Genomic DNA, 15941 nt, shown 5'->3' with positions numbered 1-15941 from the left:
TCCTGAATTCATGGGTTGGTAAGCTGATTGCTGTGTAACTCTGAAACCCATTGTCCCAGTAAGCATGTGTAGTTTAAGTGCACCTGAAACTAACACTCCATAACCAGCCTTCATTTATACTTTGAGTATCAGTTGATTATCTAAACCTCCAGAGAGATAAGCTTTCAACATAATTTTTCATAAGACATCTTTGTCTAAATATATTAAATAAATGGTAATCATTAATTTATATATAGCAGAAAATAACACTTAGTACAGTTACCACTAACTTGGTCCTGACACAGTACTTCCAAATCAGACATTTTAACATTATTAACAGTATATTTTTCACAATTTAACAAATGAGAAGGCCAAAGTGACTTCTGAATTAGTTGCAATAGCACTATGTCCAAAACCCACATTTTATTATTCCTTCAGTTACATTTTTATTCAATAAATACCTAGTTTTCATGGAATACATCATGCTAAATCTTAGATGAGCAGCACAGAGAAGTTGAAACTAAACTATAGGAACATCACACTAAAAGAGATGAACACTGGGCTACTGGATGCGACATTTTGCAACACTTACATTACACAGAGGTTTCAAACAGTGGTCTCTAGGTAAATGCAAAAGTTGTGGTTTTTTTTTGTATTTTTTGTTTGTTTGTTTTTACAAAGAAGGATTTAACACAAGTACAGACTTATTTCACTTGCTATACAAGCTAAGGGCTCTGCCTTCAGAAGTGTGCAAACTTACATTTCTGAAGTTATCTTCAGAGAATGAAGATGGCAACAAGCCATTTTTTCATTTTTCCGTTATCAAACGCTCATTTTCAGGAAGTAATTTTAAACAGAAAATCCCCAAACATTCAGTTAGATCACCTTGAAACATTTAACCTTTCAACACCATTTTATGAATAGCTCTACATCAACTTTTTGTCCACTTGACTAAATATTTTATGTTTGTACATTTGGGGAACATCTTACCATACCAAATTTTGCATTGTTTCCTCTGAGAGCAAACAGAAACAGTATCTGTTGGAAAATGTCCAGATTCCTCTCTTAATTGCCACACATCAAAAAACCAGCCTTTTCAAAAGGGAAAAATAAACCTATATCAATTTTTCAACGTACATAATCAGACAACTGCAAAACAAACTTTTTCAGGCCTAATATCTTCTTCCACAGAACTATTCAGAAGTGTATCCAGATCGTTTGTGGCAAAGTGTGGGCAGAAAAATATGGTGGTGATTAATCACCAGGCACCTATGATACAGAGCCTAAATCATGCTTCAATGCGTCAGAAGTGACATTTCTATGGCAAAACTGAAAGGCAGTAGAAGACAGACTACTTACTATTTTTCCTATAGTGAATGATAGAAATCAAGTGGGCATGGAAGGACCTTGTGGATAACATTCTAATAAAAGAAAATTTGGTCTTAGAGTAGATATTTAAAAAAATGAGATTAATTGTATTTTTCCTTTTTTAGTTAAGGGGGTTGGACAAGCTGGAATTCTATGGAGTATCTTTATACATTTCAGATGTACTCGATCAAGCTACTCTGTACCTATGGTGAAGGGAGGAGTTAACAGGGAAACTGGAGTCTGTGCAATCCCAGAAATGAAATGTAATCGGCTATGATTCAAGAGTAACAACATACATTAGGAAAGTACAGGTAAGAGGAGCAGCTGTTGACATTATTTCCTGAGCCAAACCTTTTAAGGTGTCAGTGAAGAGCAGTCTGTACTTTCATTTGAAAGCACTACAAGAATTGCTTGGGTGATGTCTCTCAAGAGTTTAACAAAATCCACAACTTCCTCTCAAGATCTCAATACCACGCTTTTAAATCCGTACCAGAGTGATCAGCGAATGCTTCAACACAGAGCATAACAAATACAAATGGCATTACTTAGAAGGGCGTTTTAATGTACATACAAATACTAAAACTTCATGTCAAACTCCCAGGATGATTTGCAGGCAAGAAAATGACAACAGATAAAATCATTTTATGAGTCTGATTCAGCTTTACCATACAAGACAGATGTCGAAAGTAAAAGCTTTTTTTCCTTTCAGGAAAAAAAACAAACTTAAATGTACAACTTCAGCACGCTCCCAAGCTATCTCATTGACACACAATGTCAGATTCTTCTGTCATGTGAACATAGCTTCAAAAATTAAAAAAGCAGGTGGATTTTAACTGAACTTCTCAATCCCGTGAGACATTATTTTCTTTGTCCTCCGTCATTTCAGGATGCTCCCCAAAAGATAGGAAAGAGAATGGGACACAAAAGCCATTTCTATTCAGTCGTCTTTGTGCAAGGTATCCTGGAAAAGGCTGCAGTCTTGTGTAAAGTTGCTGTTGAAACAGAAAGGAGATTATTTTAAAGTGTGTGCAAATATATGACACCACTGAGGCTTATGTTTTTGAGAATTAATATAGAAGCAAGAAATTTGGAAATTACCCACATGCAAATATTTTTGCTAACACTACACAGTGCCTTTAAGGAAAAAAAAAAAGAATCAAAATGCTTTTATAGACAAGAAAAGCATTCCTTTAATTTTGATTCCAGCTAGTTATGCCTTCTTTCTCTTAACATAGATAAAATTAATGAACTGAGAGTAATCAAATAGCCTACAGTGTTTCACAATATCTGAATAACTAGCCAGTAATTGTATTTCTACAAAGTTTCATATCTGCTTATAGCATAAAAGCTGAAAGTATAGTTCTGCAGATTAGAAGCAAGAAGCAGCAGCAGCAGCCAGGCACTGGAATGAAAAAAAAAACAAAAAACGAATTTTCACAAAGTCTGTATGAAAACATGTGCATCTAAAAGAGACAGATAATAATTTTATACTGGACAATGAGAAAATTGTAGCAATCTTTATGATCTAAACATGATTACCTGCTTGAACAATCTACTTTTCCTGATGGAGGGCTTCTATGAAGGCTTCAAGTTTTTCCTGGATTTCCCGAACTTTTTCTGGAGGAATTAAAAAGATCACCACTCAAATACCTTCCGCTAAATTGAGAACATGCCCAGAAAGAAAAAAAAAATCCCACACCAAAAAACCAACCCAAACCTTCAAACATGAGCAAAAACTAATGCTGTCATTGTTATTACCCTATGGATTTAGCTTCTTAATTATGAAGACTGAGAACATTTTTTCTATATCAAAAGAAGTTCTACAAACATATTTTATGATTATCATGCTAATTTTTCATAAATTTACCAAATCAATCCAATACGAGAAATGCTGTATTTCAAAAAACTGAAGTTTCCATTAGATCACACACAGCAGAACTACTATACACCTGTTACACATAGGGAGTTGTTATCTTTTAACTAATGCCCAGTAATCCTTTTCTCTTTCAACCAAATATCTTTTTCTCCACAGCAAGTGTCACAAACACTACTAATCATTCTAAAAAGAGTTGAAAGCTAGTGCGTTTCAGCAGGGAGAATTTCAGGGAACCAAACGTCAGTATTCAAGATACCTTTTCAAAAGGGCATGCACAATGTTAAGAATGTTTAAAACTTGCACTTTATTTCCTTGCATTTCAGTAGTAACCAGATGGATGTGGGCAGAATCTTATTTTATATAAATACTAAAGCTGGGAGGTTTTTTCTCTACAAAAACACGACTTGAACAAAACTACAAATAGTTACCAAGAATGAAAAGGCAATGTTGGGAAAAATTCAGGGGTTTAGGCATTTTTCCACTCTTTTCTCAATTCCATACAACACTTGTCATCATGTAACCTATTTGATTTATTAAATTGCTTATGAAGCAAGACTTAGAACATAGCTGGAATCCAAAGCCTGCAAAATTCCCTGCTTCTCTCTCACCACATCCTCATTTGAAGCTCCTTCTGTGTGTGATTATAGCCATGAAAAACACACACTTCAGAAACGTGAAGGAACGGGGGGAGAGAAGTAGGATAGACAAAAATAAGTTAGATGAGCATAAACACAATTTTTTTTTTTCCACACTAAAAATACTCTTGGATTAAAGCCGTATGTACCCTTGATGAGATACAGGGTTTGAGGTTCTTTTTAAAAAAATTATTTATTAATGTTTTCTTCTCTTTAGCAACACCATATGCTATAAACTTGTTTTGCTGAGCTGAAATAACAAAAAAAAAAAAACCAGAAAGAAAAATACAACAATCAACCTTAAATAAGATACTTAAGCATGAGTGGAAAACAAATAAAAGACCTCCAAAGAGAATGCTGTAAGAATGTAGATAAGGGAACTAAAAGTTTCATCCAGTAACAAAGTGACAATCCCACAGACAGTTATGAAGTCCCTTTGAGAGTAATTATAATGATGATAATAAAAACTTGACAAAACCCTGTAGTCTTGTTGTAACAGAAGTACAGAATTTTAGTTAGCATTTGAAATAAAATATGGAAAGTAGCCCGCAAGAGGATGAAGAAATCTCAAACTCGTATCTTTATCACGCAGATTTTAGGTGCTGAAGGGCAAGCCACTTATACTTTCAACACTTTGGTGTCCTCGTCCCCAGTGGTGCTTATCTACAAACACAGATGTACAGTGAGGCTGAATCACACTCTGGGTCCTAAAGAAAACACCAAAGAACTTTCTTGAATTTCAGCTGATTTTGTGTGGTTTTTTTTTTTTTGTTGGTTTTTTTTTTTTTTTTTTTTTTTTTTTAATATTAAATGAAGACTACAGTCAGCGTGAGAGAAAAGCTGTATCTTGGAAGTTAAGAAACAGCAGTAGCTGATTTTTACCAGGAAAAAATAATAGTAAAATAAATAAATAAATAAATAAATCCTCGATTCAGTCCAGCAGAGAATCTTTGAAAGATGCCAATGAAAAAAAAAGTAGTCCCATGATCACTTCTCCTTACTAAGCACATTCAAAGTGATTTCATTACTACTTTAAATAAAAAAAAGAATATGTATTGTTTGCCTGTCAGTATATAAACCTCTTGTGTAATGAAAACATTAATTCTATGCCATTTATTCAGGCAACTACTTAGCTTGGCTTTCAATACTGATGCTCCATGTCTGTTTACAAAATTAACCTTTGAAATAATGTCCTATTATCTTGGACAAAGTTGACATATTCTTGGAAATTATTAATCCTGGACCTGACTCTCCAAAATGTGCAGCAGTTGCAAGTGATAACTGGAGATTAGATGTCATGACCCAGAAGATCTCTTCACGTTGTACTTTCAATAGCTTTATTTTTGATGCGAGTTTTTTTTTTTTAATTGCTACATGCTTTCCCCAAGCATGTTCTTTATATTGATCAAGCCATTAAACTCAAAGGCAGATTTAGCAGTATTAAATGCAAATATTTTCCCTTCTCAACCTCTTGCTAATGAAATATTCCATTCCTGAAAATTAATAGCATCAGCAAAAATCTATAACTATTATTTCACCCTTAAAAAAAAAAAAAAGTTTGTGCCAACAAAATCTATTTTAATTTTCTGATTAGGGCATATTAAAATAACAGGATAGCAAACATGTATTCCACCAGAATATACTGAATCAGCTGTGGCTACTCAGAGAACAGACATGCTAAAATTTGCCTCTGTATTATGAGCACTTTATTAGTTTTTATACTTGGACTGAATTGAAATGATTGCTTAACTGTAATAATTATGAGGTCTTGAGGTAATTTAATACTTTGAAAAAACATGCTGGCTATTCTTAAAAAAGAACAGTTACAATGACTGCCAAATAGCTGCAATTATTCACGCTATGCCCTGTATTCTTAGCAGCAGTAAAGCCTTTTGCAGCAGCAGACCCCAGCCAACCTGTAACATTTTCCCACAAGTCCATTCTGTAGCCCAGAGAAGCAGTCTGCTAATTTGGTTTACTTTTTCAATAGGCTAATGACAGAGTTAGACATTTACCCAACACTAATCTTAATAAACCAGTAAATATAAATGCTCGGGCAGAACTCCTCTAATGAGTGCAAGCGCAGGGTCTGCAGTTCTGGGATAACTGCCCATAGCTTCATCAGCACCATGTGACACCGCATTTGGGACAACAATTAATTGTTACAATTCCAGTCAGATGTTACCCGTCTTTCTCTGGGGAAGTTCTTTCCTCTGTGAAATGTACAAGCTGTGTACCCACATTTGCAGGGTTTTGATTGCCACCTAGGTCAAAATATTAGTGACTTACACTTGCAAATTATAGTACATTTTGGTTTGAGTAAGGTTTATCAACACGCCAAACCCTGAACACCATTAGTGTTTCAGATAAAAATACTTACTATATAAGTAAATTAAAGGGATGGCCAAAGGCGACCTGCTGCTCTAAGTTTTCTGATATTGTCTTTTTTCCATGTACAAAAAAGATACAAAAGTAATTTGCCAGCAAGCTGAATGCTTTTAATCTGTAACAGGCTGAACTCTCCCAGCACTGTTATACAATGCTCCAGTATCACAGAAGGCTGTTAAATTACTACATTCTTATTATACCATACTGCAGAAGTTTAAGTATATACTATCATTGGATCCTAGAAAGTCGTCCTGGTCTTTGGTAGTTTTAATGAAGTCACAAATACATATTTCTTCCAGCACCTGTTAAACCGTGATCAAAAAATCAAATGAAATCAACGAAGAATAACTGTAACTAAACCCTTGTTTCCATCTTTAGCACAGTAAAATTCACAGTCCTAGGGGTAGTGAATGGCTGTTCTACTTCCCATTTACTCCATGTTTACATAAAAGATAAGCTAGTTCATACATCAACTTATTATTCCTCTTGATCTAGTAATGAATATTCCCATAATCCTCCCTCCATATCCCATAAAACTTCACTGACAGAATGAGGAAATTCTTTATTCAGATGTCTTGAGATCCTCATTCATGCTCAGTCTCTCCTTATCTCCATATGAAATGATATTGCTACCCACTCTTTCTTTTCATTAATCCTGTGATCCTAAATCTAAAAGGCTCAAAAATGGACTAATTGATCTGTAATTAGGATTTGGATACACTGTGAACACAGAAAGACGCAGCCACAGATAAAACTTTGCTTTTCCTAGTATCATAAGCTGGTCAGAAGGGAAAGCCCTGAAAAACTCAGCCTTACAAGGATTGCCTACTTAAGGACTGCTGCCTTAGAAAGTCAAGCTTATCTACTAATCAACAGCGCAGACGCTGGGATATCACTGCTAAAATGAAACAGCTAAAGGAAGTTATCAAATGAATCTCCTGAGGTAAGGCCAAATAATCTCAAAATAATATTAAACAAATTACAAAGTGAAAGTACATTACTGATTTATTGCAACTGTGCCCTAAGTAGCAAAAAAAAAAAAGTTTTCTAGATATGTTCCAACTGAATTAATTGGTTTAATAAAAGATGTGGCCTCTGTCCACAAAACCTGTCTTGCTTATGCTTCTGAAGAAAAATGAATTTTGAGACATTCAAATCATATAGACTTACCTATAAAAACCCAATGGTTTTAGCACAGAATTTTAAAGCTGTTCAAGTCTGTGCCACAACTGGGAGAAAACTGCACAAGTATTTTAGGCAAATCAAAAAGCTTTGCCTTCCCCTGTTTACAAGTTTGCCCATACCACATCAATTTTCAGTTGCAGCATCAACAAAATTTGTAAAGTCTTTCTGGACACAGATCCACCTTTATTTTTTTACTTTGATGAAACTTCTAGCATGAAACAACCACAATAAAAATGTGTTAATACCTCATTATAAATCCCCTTGTTCTACATTAAAGTGATTTCTACCTCCAAGTAATGTTTACATGGCTTTGATATTTGAAAGCTCATGGTTGTTACTCCTTTTGCTCTGGATTGTGCTTAGACTTCAGTCCCCTCTTTTTTTTTTTTTTTTTTTTTTTTTTAATCTTCCTTCCTTTCTTAATCCCTTCCTTGCCTATAAACATTCTTGCTGCTTGCTGTGCTACTTCTATGTTATGGTTAATTAAGCATAGCGGCAGAAATGTTGAATTTACTACTGTGAATGCATCATCTTTCCTCTAGTAAAAAGGAAAGCACAGTCTGTAGTCAGATTTCATCAGAATGCCCAGAAGCACACCAATAAAAAGTGGAAATGTCGATCCACGATTTCCTATTGAAAGTCGAATTTTAGCTTAGGGCTACCTAAGACACAAACCCCATAGTTATATACACCCCCCTACAAACAGTCAGGTGGAGAAGACAGTGTGTGTGTGCGCGCGCATGTGCAAAATAAAATCATCTCTTCAGAGTTCAGCCTTTCGTACCATATTCCTGGATTTTCAAAGCTTTACTACTTGTTGAAATAGTATGAGGCAGCACGCTCACGGCCACTTCAAATAATGCCCCAGAAAACAGCCTTTCCACACTCAGCTACAAGACCTGCATCAACGTGCTTTCTCTTGTCGCACACAACTACAGCATAACAGCTACTATAATAATTTACTGATCATTGCAGGGTCATGTCCTGCTGAATTTTAGAAAATCCTTTGAAAATACCCATCACATTTTTTGCCAGTTTCCTCTTGTTCACATACATATTTTCCTCGAGGTTAGGCCAAGAGGAAAGCTGAAGTTTTAAGACAAAAAAAAAAAAAAAAAAAGAGAAAAAAAAAGAGGAAAACCACCCAGGCTGCCCTTAAAGAGACAGAACATCAATTATCAGCTGCAAAGACAGATTTATAAGTAGAGGGCCCCCTCTGTTCCTTTAAGGCTGCAAAACAGATGGGAAGTGAATGGACAGTCAAAGGGTCAAGAAAACACATGGGAGGTGCTGCTTGTCTGCTGTATGTATGTTCCCAGCATAAGAAAGAGGTCAAGATTGTAACTGCATGGCTGGGTGCTGGAAAGGCCTTTTCTTTAAGCTGTTACAAAGACAAACGCTGTTCCTCATCCTGCTGTCAAACTGCTATAAATATTGGTTTGTCAAGTCAGTTTCAGCAGCTAGAAGTTTTTTAAAAAAGGCTGAGCAGGAAGATGAATCATGTGAACGATTCTTAACCAATTAGCTCATTAGTGTAATAAAAGCACGGCAGAACCCTGAAAAGTTTAAAGGGAATTTATAACAGTTCATGTAGTAAAATCCATGAATCATTAAAAATATACAGCTTTTAAAATGCAAGCTTGCAGAAAACAGCTAGCATACTCTACAGTTACTAGTAGTTAGACTGAATGAAGATGCTAACTGTTGCTGCATCGTAGTAGTTTTCCTTTATTGTTACGAAATATTTCCTATATTATTGCAATCTATAATGAGATTTCAATTTGCAGCTAGTTTAACTGAGTTCTTCCTATAGATTCTGACTTGAAAGTATGCTCACTGGAATGGGATGATTATGATACATTTATAAATCAGGCTTCCCCTCTCAGACATATAAAGCTAGACATCCACCAATATATTCACCAAACTTACTGACAACTTTCTACTTGCCTTAAATCCCTTTGCCATCCTCAGATAAAAGGTATTTTACTCTCAGCAACATCCAGGGTACCTGTACTTCAGTCATCAGTTCCAGAAAGACAATGAGGAGGACAGGGACATGCTCTAACTATCCAAGTGCATCAGGTGAGATGCTTTCATTATTAAATAGACAAAGATAATATCAGTGTTCTCACAGAAAAATTTATTTTAAACCCTAGACAGAAAAAAAATAGTATCACAGCTGCCATCACTGAAGTCACTTTTGTTGCAAGTATTAATATCACATTAACTATTAAGCCCTGCACATCATATTTATCAAAGGTATCAGCTGCCTGTACAAAACACTATCACCTTTATTTCAGACTGAAGATAACCAGGAAGCAGTAGAAGAGAGCTTGTCTGAAAACACTTCAGCTATTTTTACATGGTATTGAGCATTGGAACGTTGTTTTAGCATTACTAATAATGCTTTTTAGTGCCAGAAACAGGAATTGTGCATTGTGCTGATGAAATTGTAGATTACTAATCAATCAATGTCTTGACCTATAGCTGCCCCAGATTCACAAGCGAGACCTCTGCAGCTTAATGAAACGGCTTCGGCAACACATTTCCCCCCTCCTCAGTCAAACAGAACAGAAGCTGTCTGTGTTTCTCGGAGCGGTCCCCAGGGCTGCTCAGGCTGGCAAGCACCAAGCCTTTCTGCCTCTGACAGAGCGTATGAGAACGGAGGTAGGGGCTGAAGCAAAACCGACAGCTATGTACACTAGTGATGACTTTATATAAGATACATTTCTATGGGTTAATGCACATCAGTCCTGCTTGTCTATAGAAAAGAAAGTAAACGTTGCCCAGTCGAGGTCACAAACCAATATACATTTCTGTACTGTCATTAAGGTTAGCCTAAGGTACAAATGATTATGAATCTATATTAAGCTGCAAGTTTGAGAGTCACGATGTCTGCAATAGCAAGGTAGGACTTGGTCACCTTTCAGTCCTCTGTCTCTACCTTAGATTTTTCATTAAACCTGTTCTCATAACTCAATCTTTCAACAGAATTTAGCTGTGCTGCTTACTGGACAGCTAGAAGGAGCTTAGTAGCAGAATGACAAGGCAACCTCGTAAATCAGACTTACTCTTGAATCAGACTTACGGACACAGGAAGATTTAATTTCAAAATCAAAACAGTTAAGCTAGAATGAATCAGAACATCATGATGCTCACTATTTTTGGCAGAAATAGCGAAAAGTATAAAGGCAAACCAGAAATATTACCCAATGACTCAGCCAGTGATGTTAAAAAAAAACAAAACAAAACAAAACCAAACAACTTCCTTCTTATGCAGAAAGGACACATACAGCTACAAAAGTAAATAACTTGGGTAAAGGCTACTGTAACCTTAAGGCTATAAAAATGTAAGGAGACTTTAACACAAGAAATAACTGATACATGTTGGTTCTCCAGCCAAAATGAAGCACACTCAGTAGTTAGCTAGATAATAAAATGATATGCTATCAGGACTACTTATGTGAAAGTCTCTCTAAAATATGATGTCAGCAGATGAAATGGCGATCAGATCATTATGATCTAAAAATTTATAAGCTTCATTTTTGATAGTGAGAAACAAGTCATCACGCCCTGAAGAAAAACAAGTTATTCTATTATTTTTTCTTAGTTTGTTATCATTCCTAGCCAAAAATATTTCCTTCTGTTTTGTTTTTAAATATACTTCCAAATTGGAAGCAAAGTGGAGTCTACTACAACATGAACAATGTGCAACATACATGACACTGACTGTTCCAGCTTTTGGAAACATCAATGTCACACTCCGCAGTTCCATACTAGTTCAAAACAAATACATACATTGGTTAGTTTAAAAGTTTGCATTTATACAAATAGTAACCTCTCTATGATAATTACATATTTAAATTTTCATTAATAGGTACCCTCATAAGCAACAAGTACTAAAAAGAAAATAGCATCCAATTAGATGTTTTGATCCTTGCATCATTTAAGAAATTTTAGGAAAAAAAAAAATTTGGCAGACAACACCAGGATGACCCCCAAGTACAAGAAACATGGGTCTAGGGTAAGACTAACAGGCATTAAATATGTCATTACTCAGGTAGCAGTTTATCATTATTTTTCCATGTCAACTTTAAGTGATAGGCTTCGCTTAGTCAGTGACAAATGGGCTGAACTTTGTAAGGATCCATTTTAGAACCTGGACATCAGTGCCTAACTCTTCATCAATAACTTCAAGAAATCACAGCAGACAGACTTTGGTCATCTGGGATCCTTAAGTTAAGTAAACCATCACTCCATCACAGGAGGTTTACCAGTGATGTATGTTCTCCCTTGAGGATTATTTCCCTCTCTGAGAAGATGCAGCTTTTTAAAGCACTTTCTGCCATGACACAAAGCAGGAACTACCTTATCTGCACTTTGACACAGACTGTCCTACACATTCTTTTGGTTTTAATTCATTAGTTTTGTGCAGCTGCCCCAAAACTCAGGAGAGGGAAAAAAAAAAAAACAAACACAAAACCAAACACACAAACAGGAAAAAAAACCCTTAAACATTCAACCAGTGTCTTTCATGTCAAAGCACGCTTGCTTGGGTTAACTTCATAAATTATCTACATGGAATTAAAAACATGATAGTCATGCAAAAACAATTACTTTGCATTCTAAAAGAGTACCAGAAAGTTAGCAAATCTACTAAAAATAAGGGGATCCATTGTGGTTGACTTGCTCATGTTCAAAAGTAGGGGAAATTGAAGACAGGACCGCACAGAGTGATTCCAAGCACGTTGCCCTCTGACTTCCTGCACCATGGAGCACCAGGACCTCTACAGAGCTCAAAGGGAGCACAGAAGTCATACTGCCACCAGCACATGAACACTCTGACTGACTGCGATTTGGGCAGAAATGAGTGTGCTGTAAATGACACCCAGCCTCTGATAAGATACAGGCCATATTAATGTCCTGGGGGAAGCTGCTGGCACGGGACAGTGAAGATAGCAGTTACTTTGCACGTACTTATCAGAAGTTGGAGATCTGTTCGGTGATTCGCAGAGGGAAAGGGCTCCTCTGCTTTTGTCTCGTTAGAAGGCCACAACATCTCCTGGTGTAAAGTTCTGCTAACTCGGGATCAGACTGTAACTGAGCGCTCCTCACTGCTACGACCAGCTGAAAGGAGCAAAGCAAGACTGCTGCCACTTTTGTGAACGGTCTCACAACTATGAAGTGACCACACTTTTACTTACGTAGCTTCTAGAACTCCAATATTTAGGCATCGTGGAAGAAATGAGAGCACAAAATAACTGTAATTCTGCAGATTCTAATAAATTACTTCTCTATTTGGATTTCCTAGGATGCTTTCCTCTTTCCCATGTCTGTCTTTGAGCAGCAGGGGCAACATCTGGGCTCTACATTCAAATATCTTCAAAATTGCACCTTTATTTCCTGTATCTTGTAAAGACCAAAACTCACATTAGTTCTGAACAAGCACCTTAAGGATCAATGGACTACTAACCACTGCCTTTTGAGCTGTTTTGTCCGCCTCTGGTTTCTAGGGGAAAATTACCAAAAGATCTGCTTATTTGAGAGAAGATCTTTCCCCTTACAGCTGAGCTTTTCCCCTATGAAACACCGTTCTGACCTTTTAAAAGCTGAACTCATAATAGAGAAAACGGAAGCAAAGGCTTTAGAAAGCCAAGTCAAATCATGATTTTAAGGAGCACATGTAATCAACGATGTCATGGAGGACAGAGGTCAAATCAAAATAGTGTTGACAATTATCTCAAGGGACTGAAATTTCATTAGGCTACAGTAATTACCACAACATAGGGTTAGTTTCACACAACATTTTTGTTCTGCAGCTAACAGCAATGAAAGAAAAAAAGTAACCACAAAGCAAGTTATTCTCTGCAAAGTACTGCTCACAGACTTCATCCCCAACATTGCATAAATACATAACAAAAAAGAAGACTCACTTGGACTTAAATCAGTTTGTTACATACAACAGACATGAGAGAGCCCATTCAGCTTAGCCAAATACATCACAGGAATTCCAGATCCTGAGTCAGCAACTTGCATATGGAAGTACCAACCTTAGCTAACATTAGCTTTCTAACTCCATTAAAACAGCAAGTTTATTATACGCATATATGATATTAAATCATTAATGCCCAAAGTTTGCTGAAGTTTTACATTCAACACTAATGGATTCAACACAAGAGAAAAAGTTAATGCAGTGACTTTAAAGCAATGACTTTAGATATAAAACTTGAAAATAATTTACTGTAACACTGGTTTATTTAGTTTTTATGTTTTAGTCTTTACAAGAAAATAATTAAGTTCTGCAAACTGTTATATTTCATGCCTTGCAAATGTATGACAGAATTTAAACAAATGGCCCTAAGCTACCTTTTCTTCATGTGAGGGCTCCCTCCTCAAAAGTTTCAAAAAGCTTTTGTGCAGAACGAAGTCTCAGCTAGCCCATGACACCTGTACAGGTGTCAACATTACTGACAAATGAACTTGGAGGCTGACCCCTTCACATTCATACCTAGTAATTTCAGGATCAAGTTTCTACAGGCATTTCTGCAAGTCCCTTCCCACCTCCTGCCCATGACTCTCCCTGTGTAAATGCACATGGTTTTACTTATAATTTGGGGGAGTTCTGGGCTTTCTTTTCCTTTTTTAACTTGTGAGGAAACAGGATATTGAATGAATGGTGTGCTGACCTCGGAAAGATCTTTTACACGTACTATCCTTGTACGTGTAAATCCTGCGCACCTAAAAGACATTCATAGTTGCAACATTCATAGTTTAGCTGTTTAAAAGGAATAAAGGAGAAGAAATAAGTGAAGATAGAGCATGTGTATTTCTCTGGGGTCTGTGAAATTTCACCTCTAGTGCAGTCAATGGCAAAGTACTGCCTGAAGCTAGGATTCACCTTAAGTATTCCGTGTACACGTGCACCACCTAGCGTGTTTTAAATGCTACTGCAGTATGAACATATGTAGCTTAGGTTTTAGGATAAGACACTGGAAGATCCCATTTTCTTTGCAAAATTATTAAAGCATTCAGTTAATTACAGTTTTTTAGTAACAAACCTTACTAAACTAACCCTTTCCATGCAGTTCCTAATGAGAAATGCGTGACTGAGAAAAAATTACCATCCCTTACAATCTTCATAAATTATATGTCACACAAACACACACAGAAGAGTGGAAAACAAAAGGGACAATGCTAGACGAGTGCATCTTCCTCCCAGAGGAAAAAAACCTAACATCCAAGAAACCAATGCCCACTTCCTAAGCCATCCTCATGCACCAAAACCCAAGAAAAAGTAACCACCGACGAGAGGCTTGGCACCAGCTCTGCTGCACGCTCATCCTCCCCGCTCCTCCTATGAAGGCCATTCATTGCCATCTTGTGTTGGAAAGTTGTACGGCAACTTAATTACCGTACAAAGTTCACACTATTGAGGAAGTTTGCTTTGGCCCTTTATATAAAAAAAGTGAGTCCAGCAGATCGGAATTCTGGAAACAATTAGGTACTTCTGGGAAGCCTTTCAGTGGGAGCTCAACATTAAAAAAAAATTATATTGCCATGTTAAAAGCAGTCTACAGAAAGTTAAGATTTATCCGCATGCTATCAATTTTGCATAAAACTATACAGTATTTCTGCTGAAATTACTACACTGTCATTTGTACTAAAAATAAAACAGCAGAAAAGATATTATTTATCTTTAAATCAAGTTCTTTCACCTATGTATTATTAATTTTTTTTTCCAGAAAAAAAAGTATTACCCAATACTGAAAAACATAACTTAAAAAGATAAAATTCTAGGGAAGGTGTGACTTCAAAGAATTGTCTTTTATAAATAATCAACTAACTTTAGCAAAAAGTTTCTGAAACTCAAATACCAGCAGTTTTACCATTTTAATAAATTTTGCAGATACCACCCCTCACTCCCCCCCCCCCATTTAAAATTTACAAAACTTTCAGGAAGTTCAGAGGCAGCCTGCATGAATGTTCTATGTCAGTCACTTTGGAAAAGTTAAACATGAATACAGTATGAACTAGTAAATATATAAAAGATTACAGATAGAATTCAAGGATATATACTGATTAATCCATCTTCTAAGGTATTGTAGAAATAAAGGGTAATTAATATTTAAAAAAACCAAGAAAGTGGAAAAGCTTTGTGTACAGCTACACACACTTGTGCATAACACAGCCATAGGCATTTTAAGGGACTGACGTGCCACCATTAGGTATTAGATTTTCCCTCCAGCTACAAGCAGTGGCTTAAAGCCTGCAAGACAAACAGGACAGTCCTGACAAGAGGTATTTTTATGAGTGGAAATTCTCCTTTCAAAATACTAACGTTTACCACTGTACTCTTAGCTCCCTCTACCTGACTTTACTCCTTACAGAATCTAGCACACGGTATATTTGAGATACCGATTTAACTAAGCATATATTAAAATACTAAGTTGTGCAGAATACAAGCTTCAAATCAAAATATTTTGTCCTTCATCACTGAGCACAATCAAGAT

The 15941-nt window shown here is 36.2% G+C and overlaps 1 protein-coding gene across 1 annotated transcript in view; it reads right to left on the bottom strand.

The window, feature by feature from the left end:
• Positions 1-1888: 1888 nt before the first annotated feature.
• The window catches only part of OPA1 (OPA1 mitochondrial dynamin like GTPase), a 55068-nt gene continuing 41015 nt past the window's right edge, over positions 1889-15941 (bottom strand). Inside the window, exons 29-30 of the mRNA XM_082487177.1 lie at positions 2887-2964; positions 1889-2339 (exon numbers count right to left, since the gene is read on the bottom strand). Of these exons, the coding sequence (XP_082343303.1) occupies positions 2900-2964 (65 nt within the window). The 3' untranslated portion in view covers positions 1889-2339; positions 2887-2899. The remainder of the gene's footprint in view (positions 2340-2886; positions 2965-15941) is intronic.

This window comes from Vanellus vanellus (genome assembly GCF_965231255.1).
Source record: "Vanellus vanellus genome assembly, chromosome: 8".
NCBI classification, from domain to species: domain Eukaryota; kingdom Metazoa; phylum Chordata; class Aves; order Charadriiformes; family Charadriidae; genus Vanellus; species Vanellus vanellus.
Note: the sequence above shows the minus strand (reverse complement) of the source record. Positions and strands in the feature narration are given on the sequence as shown.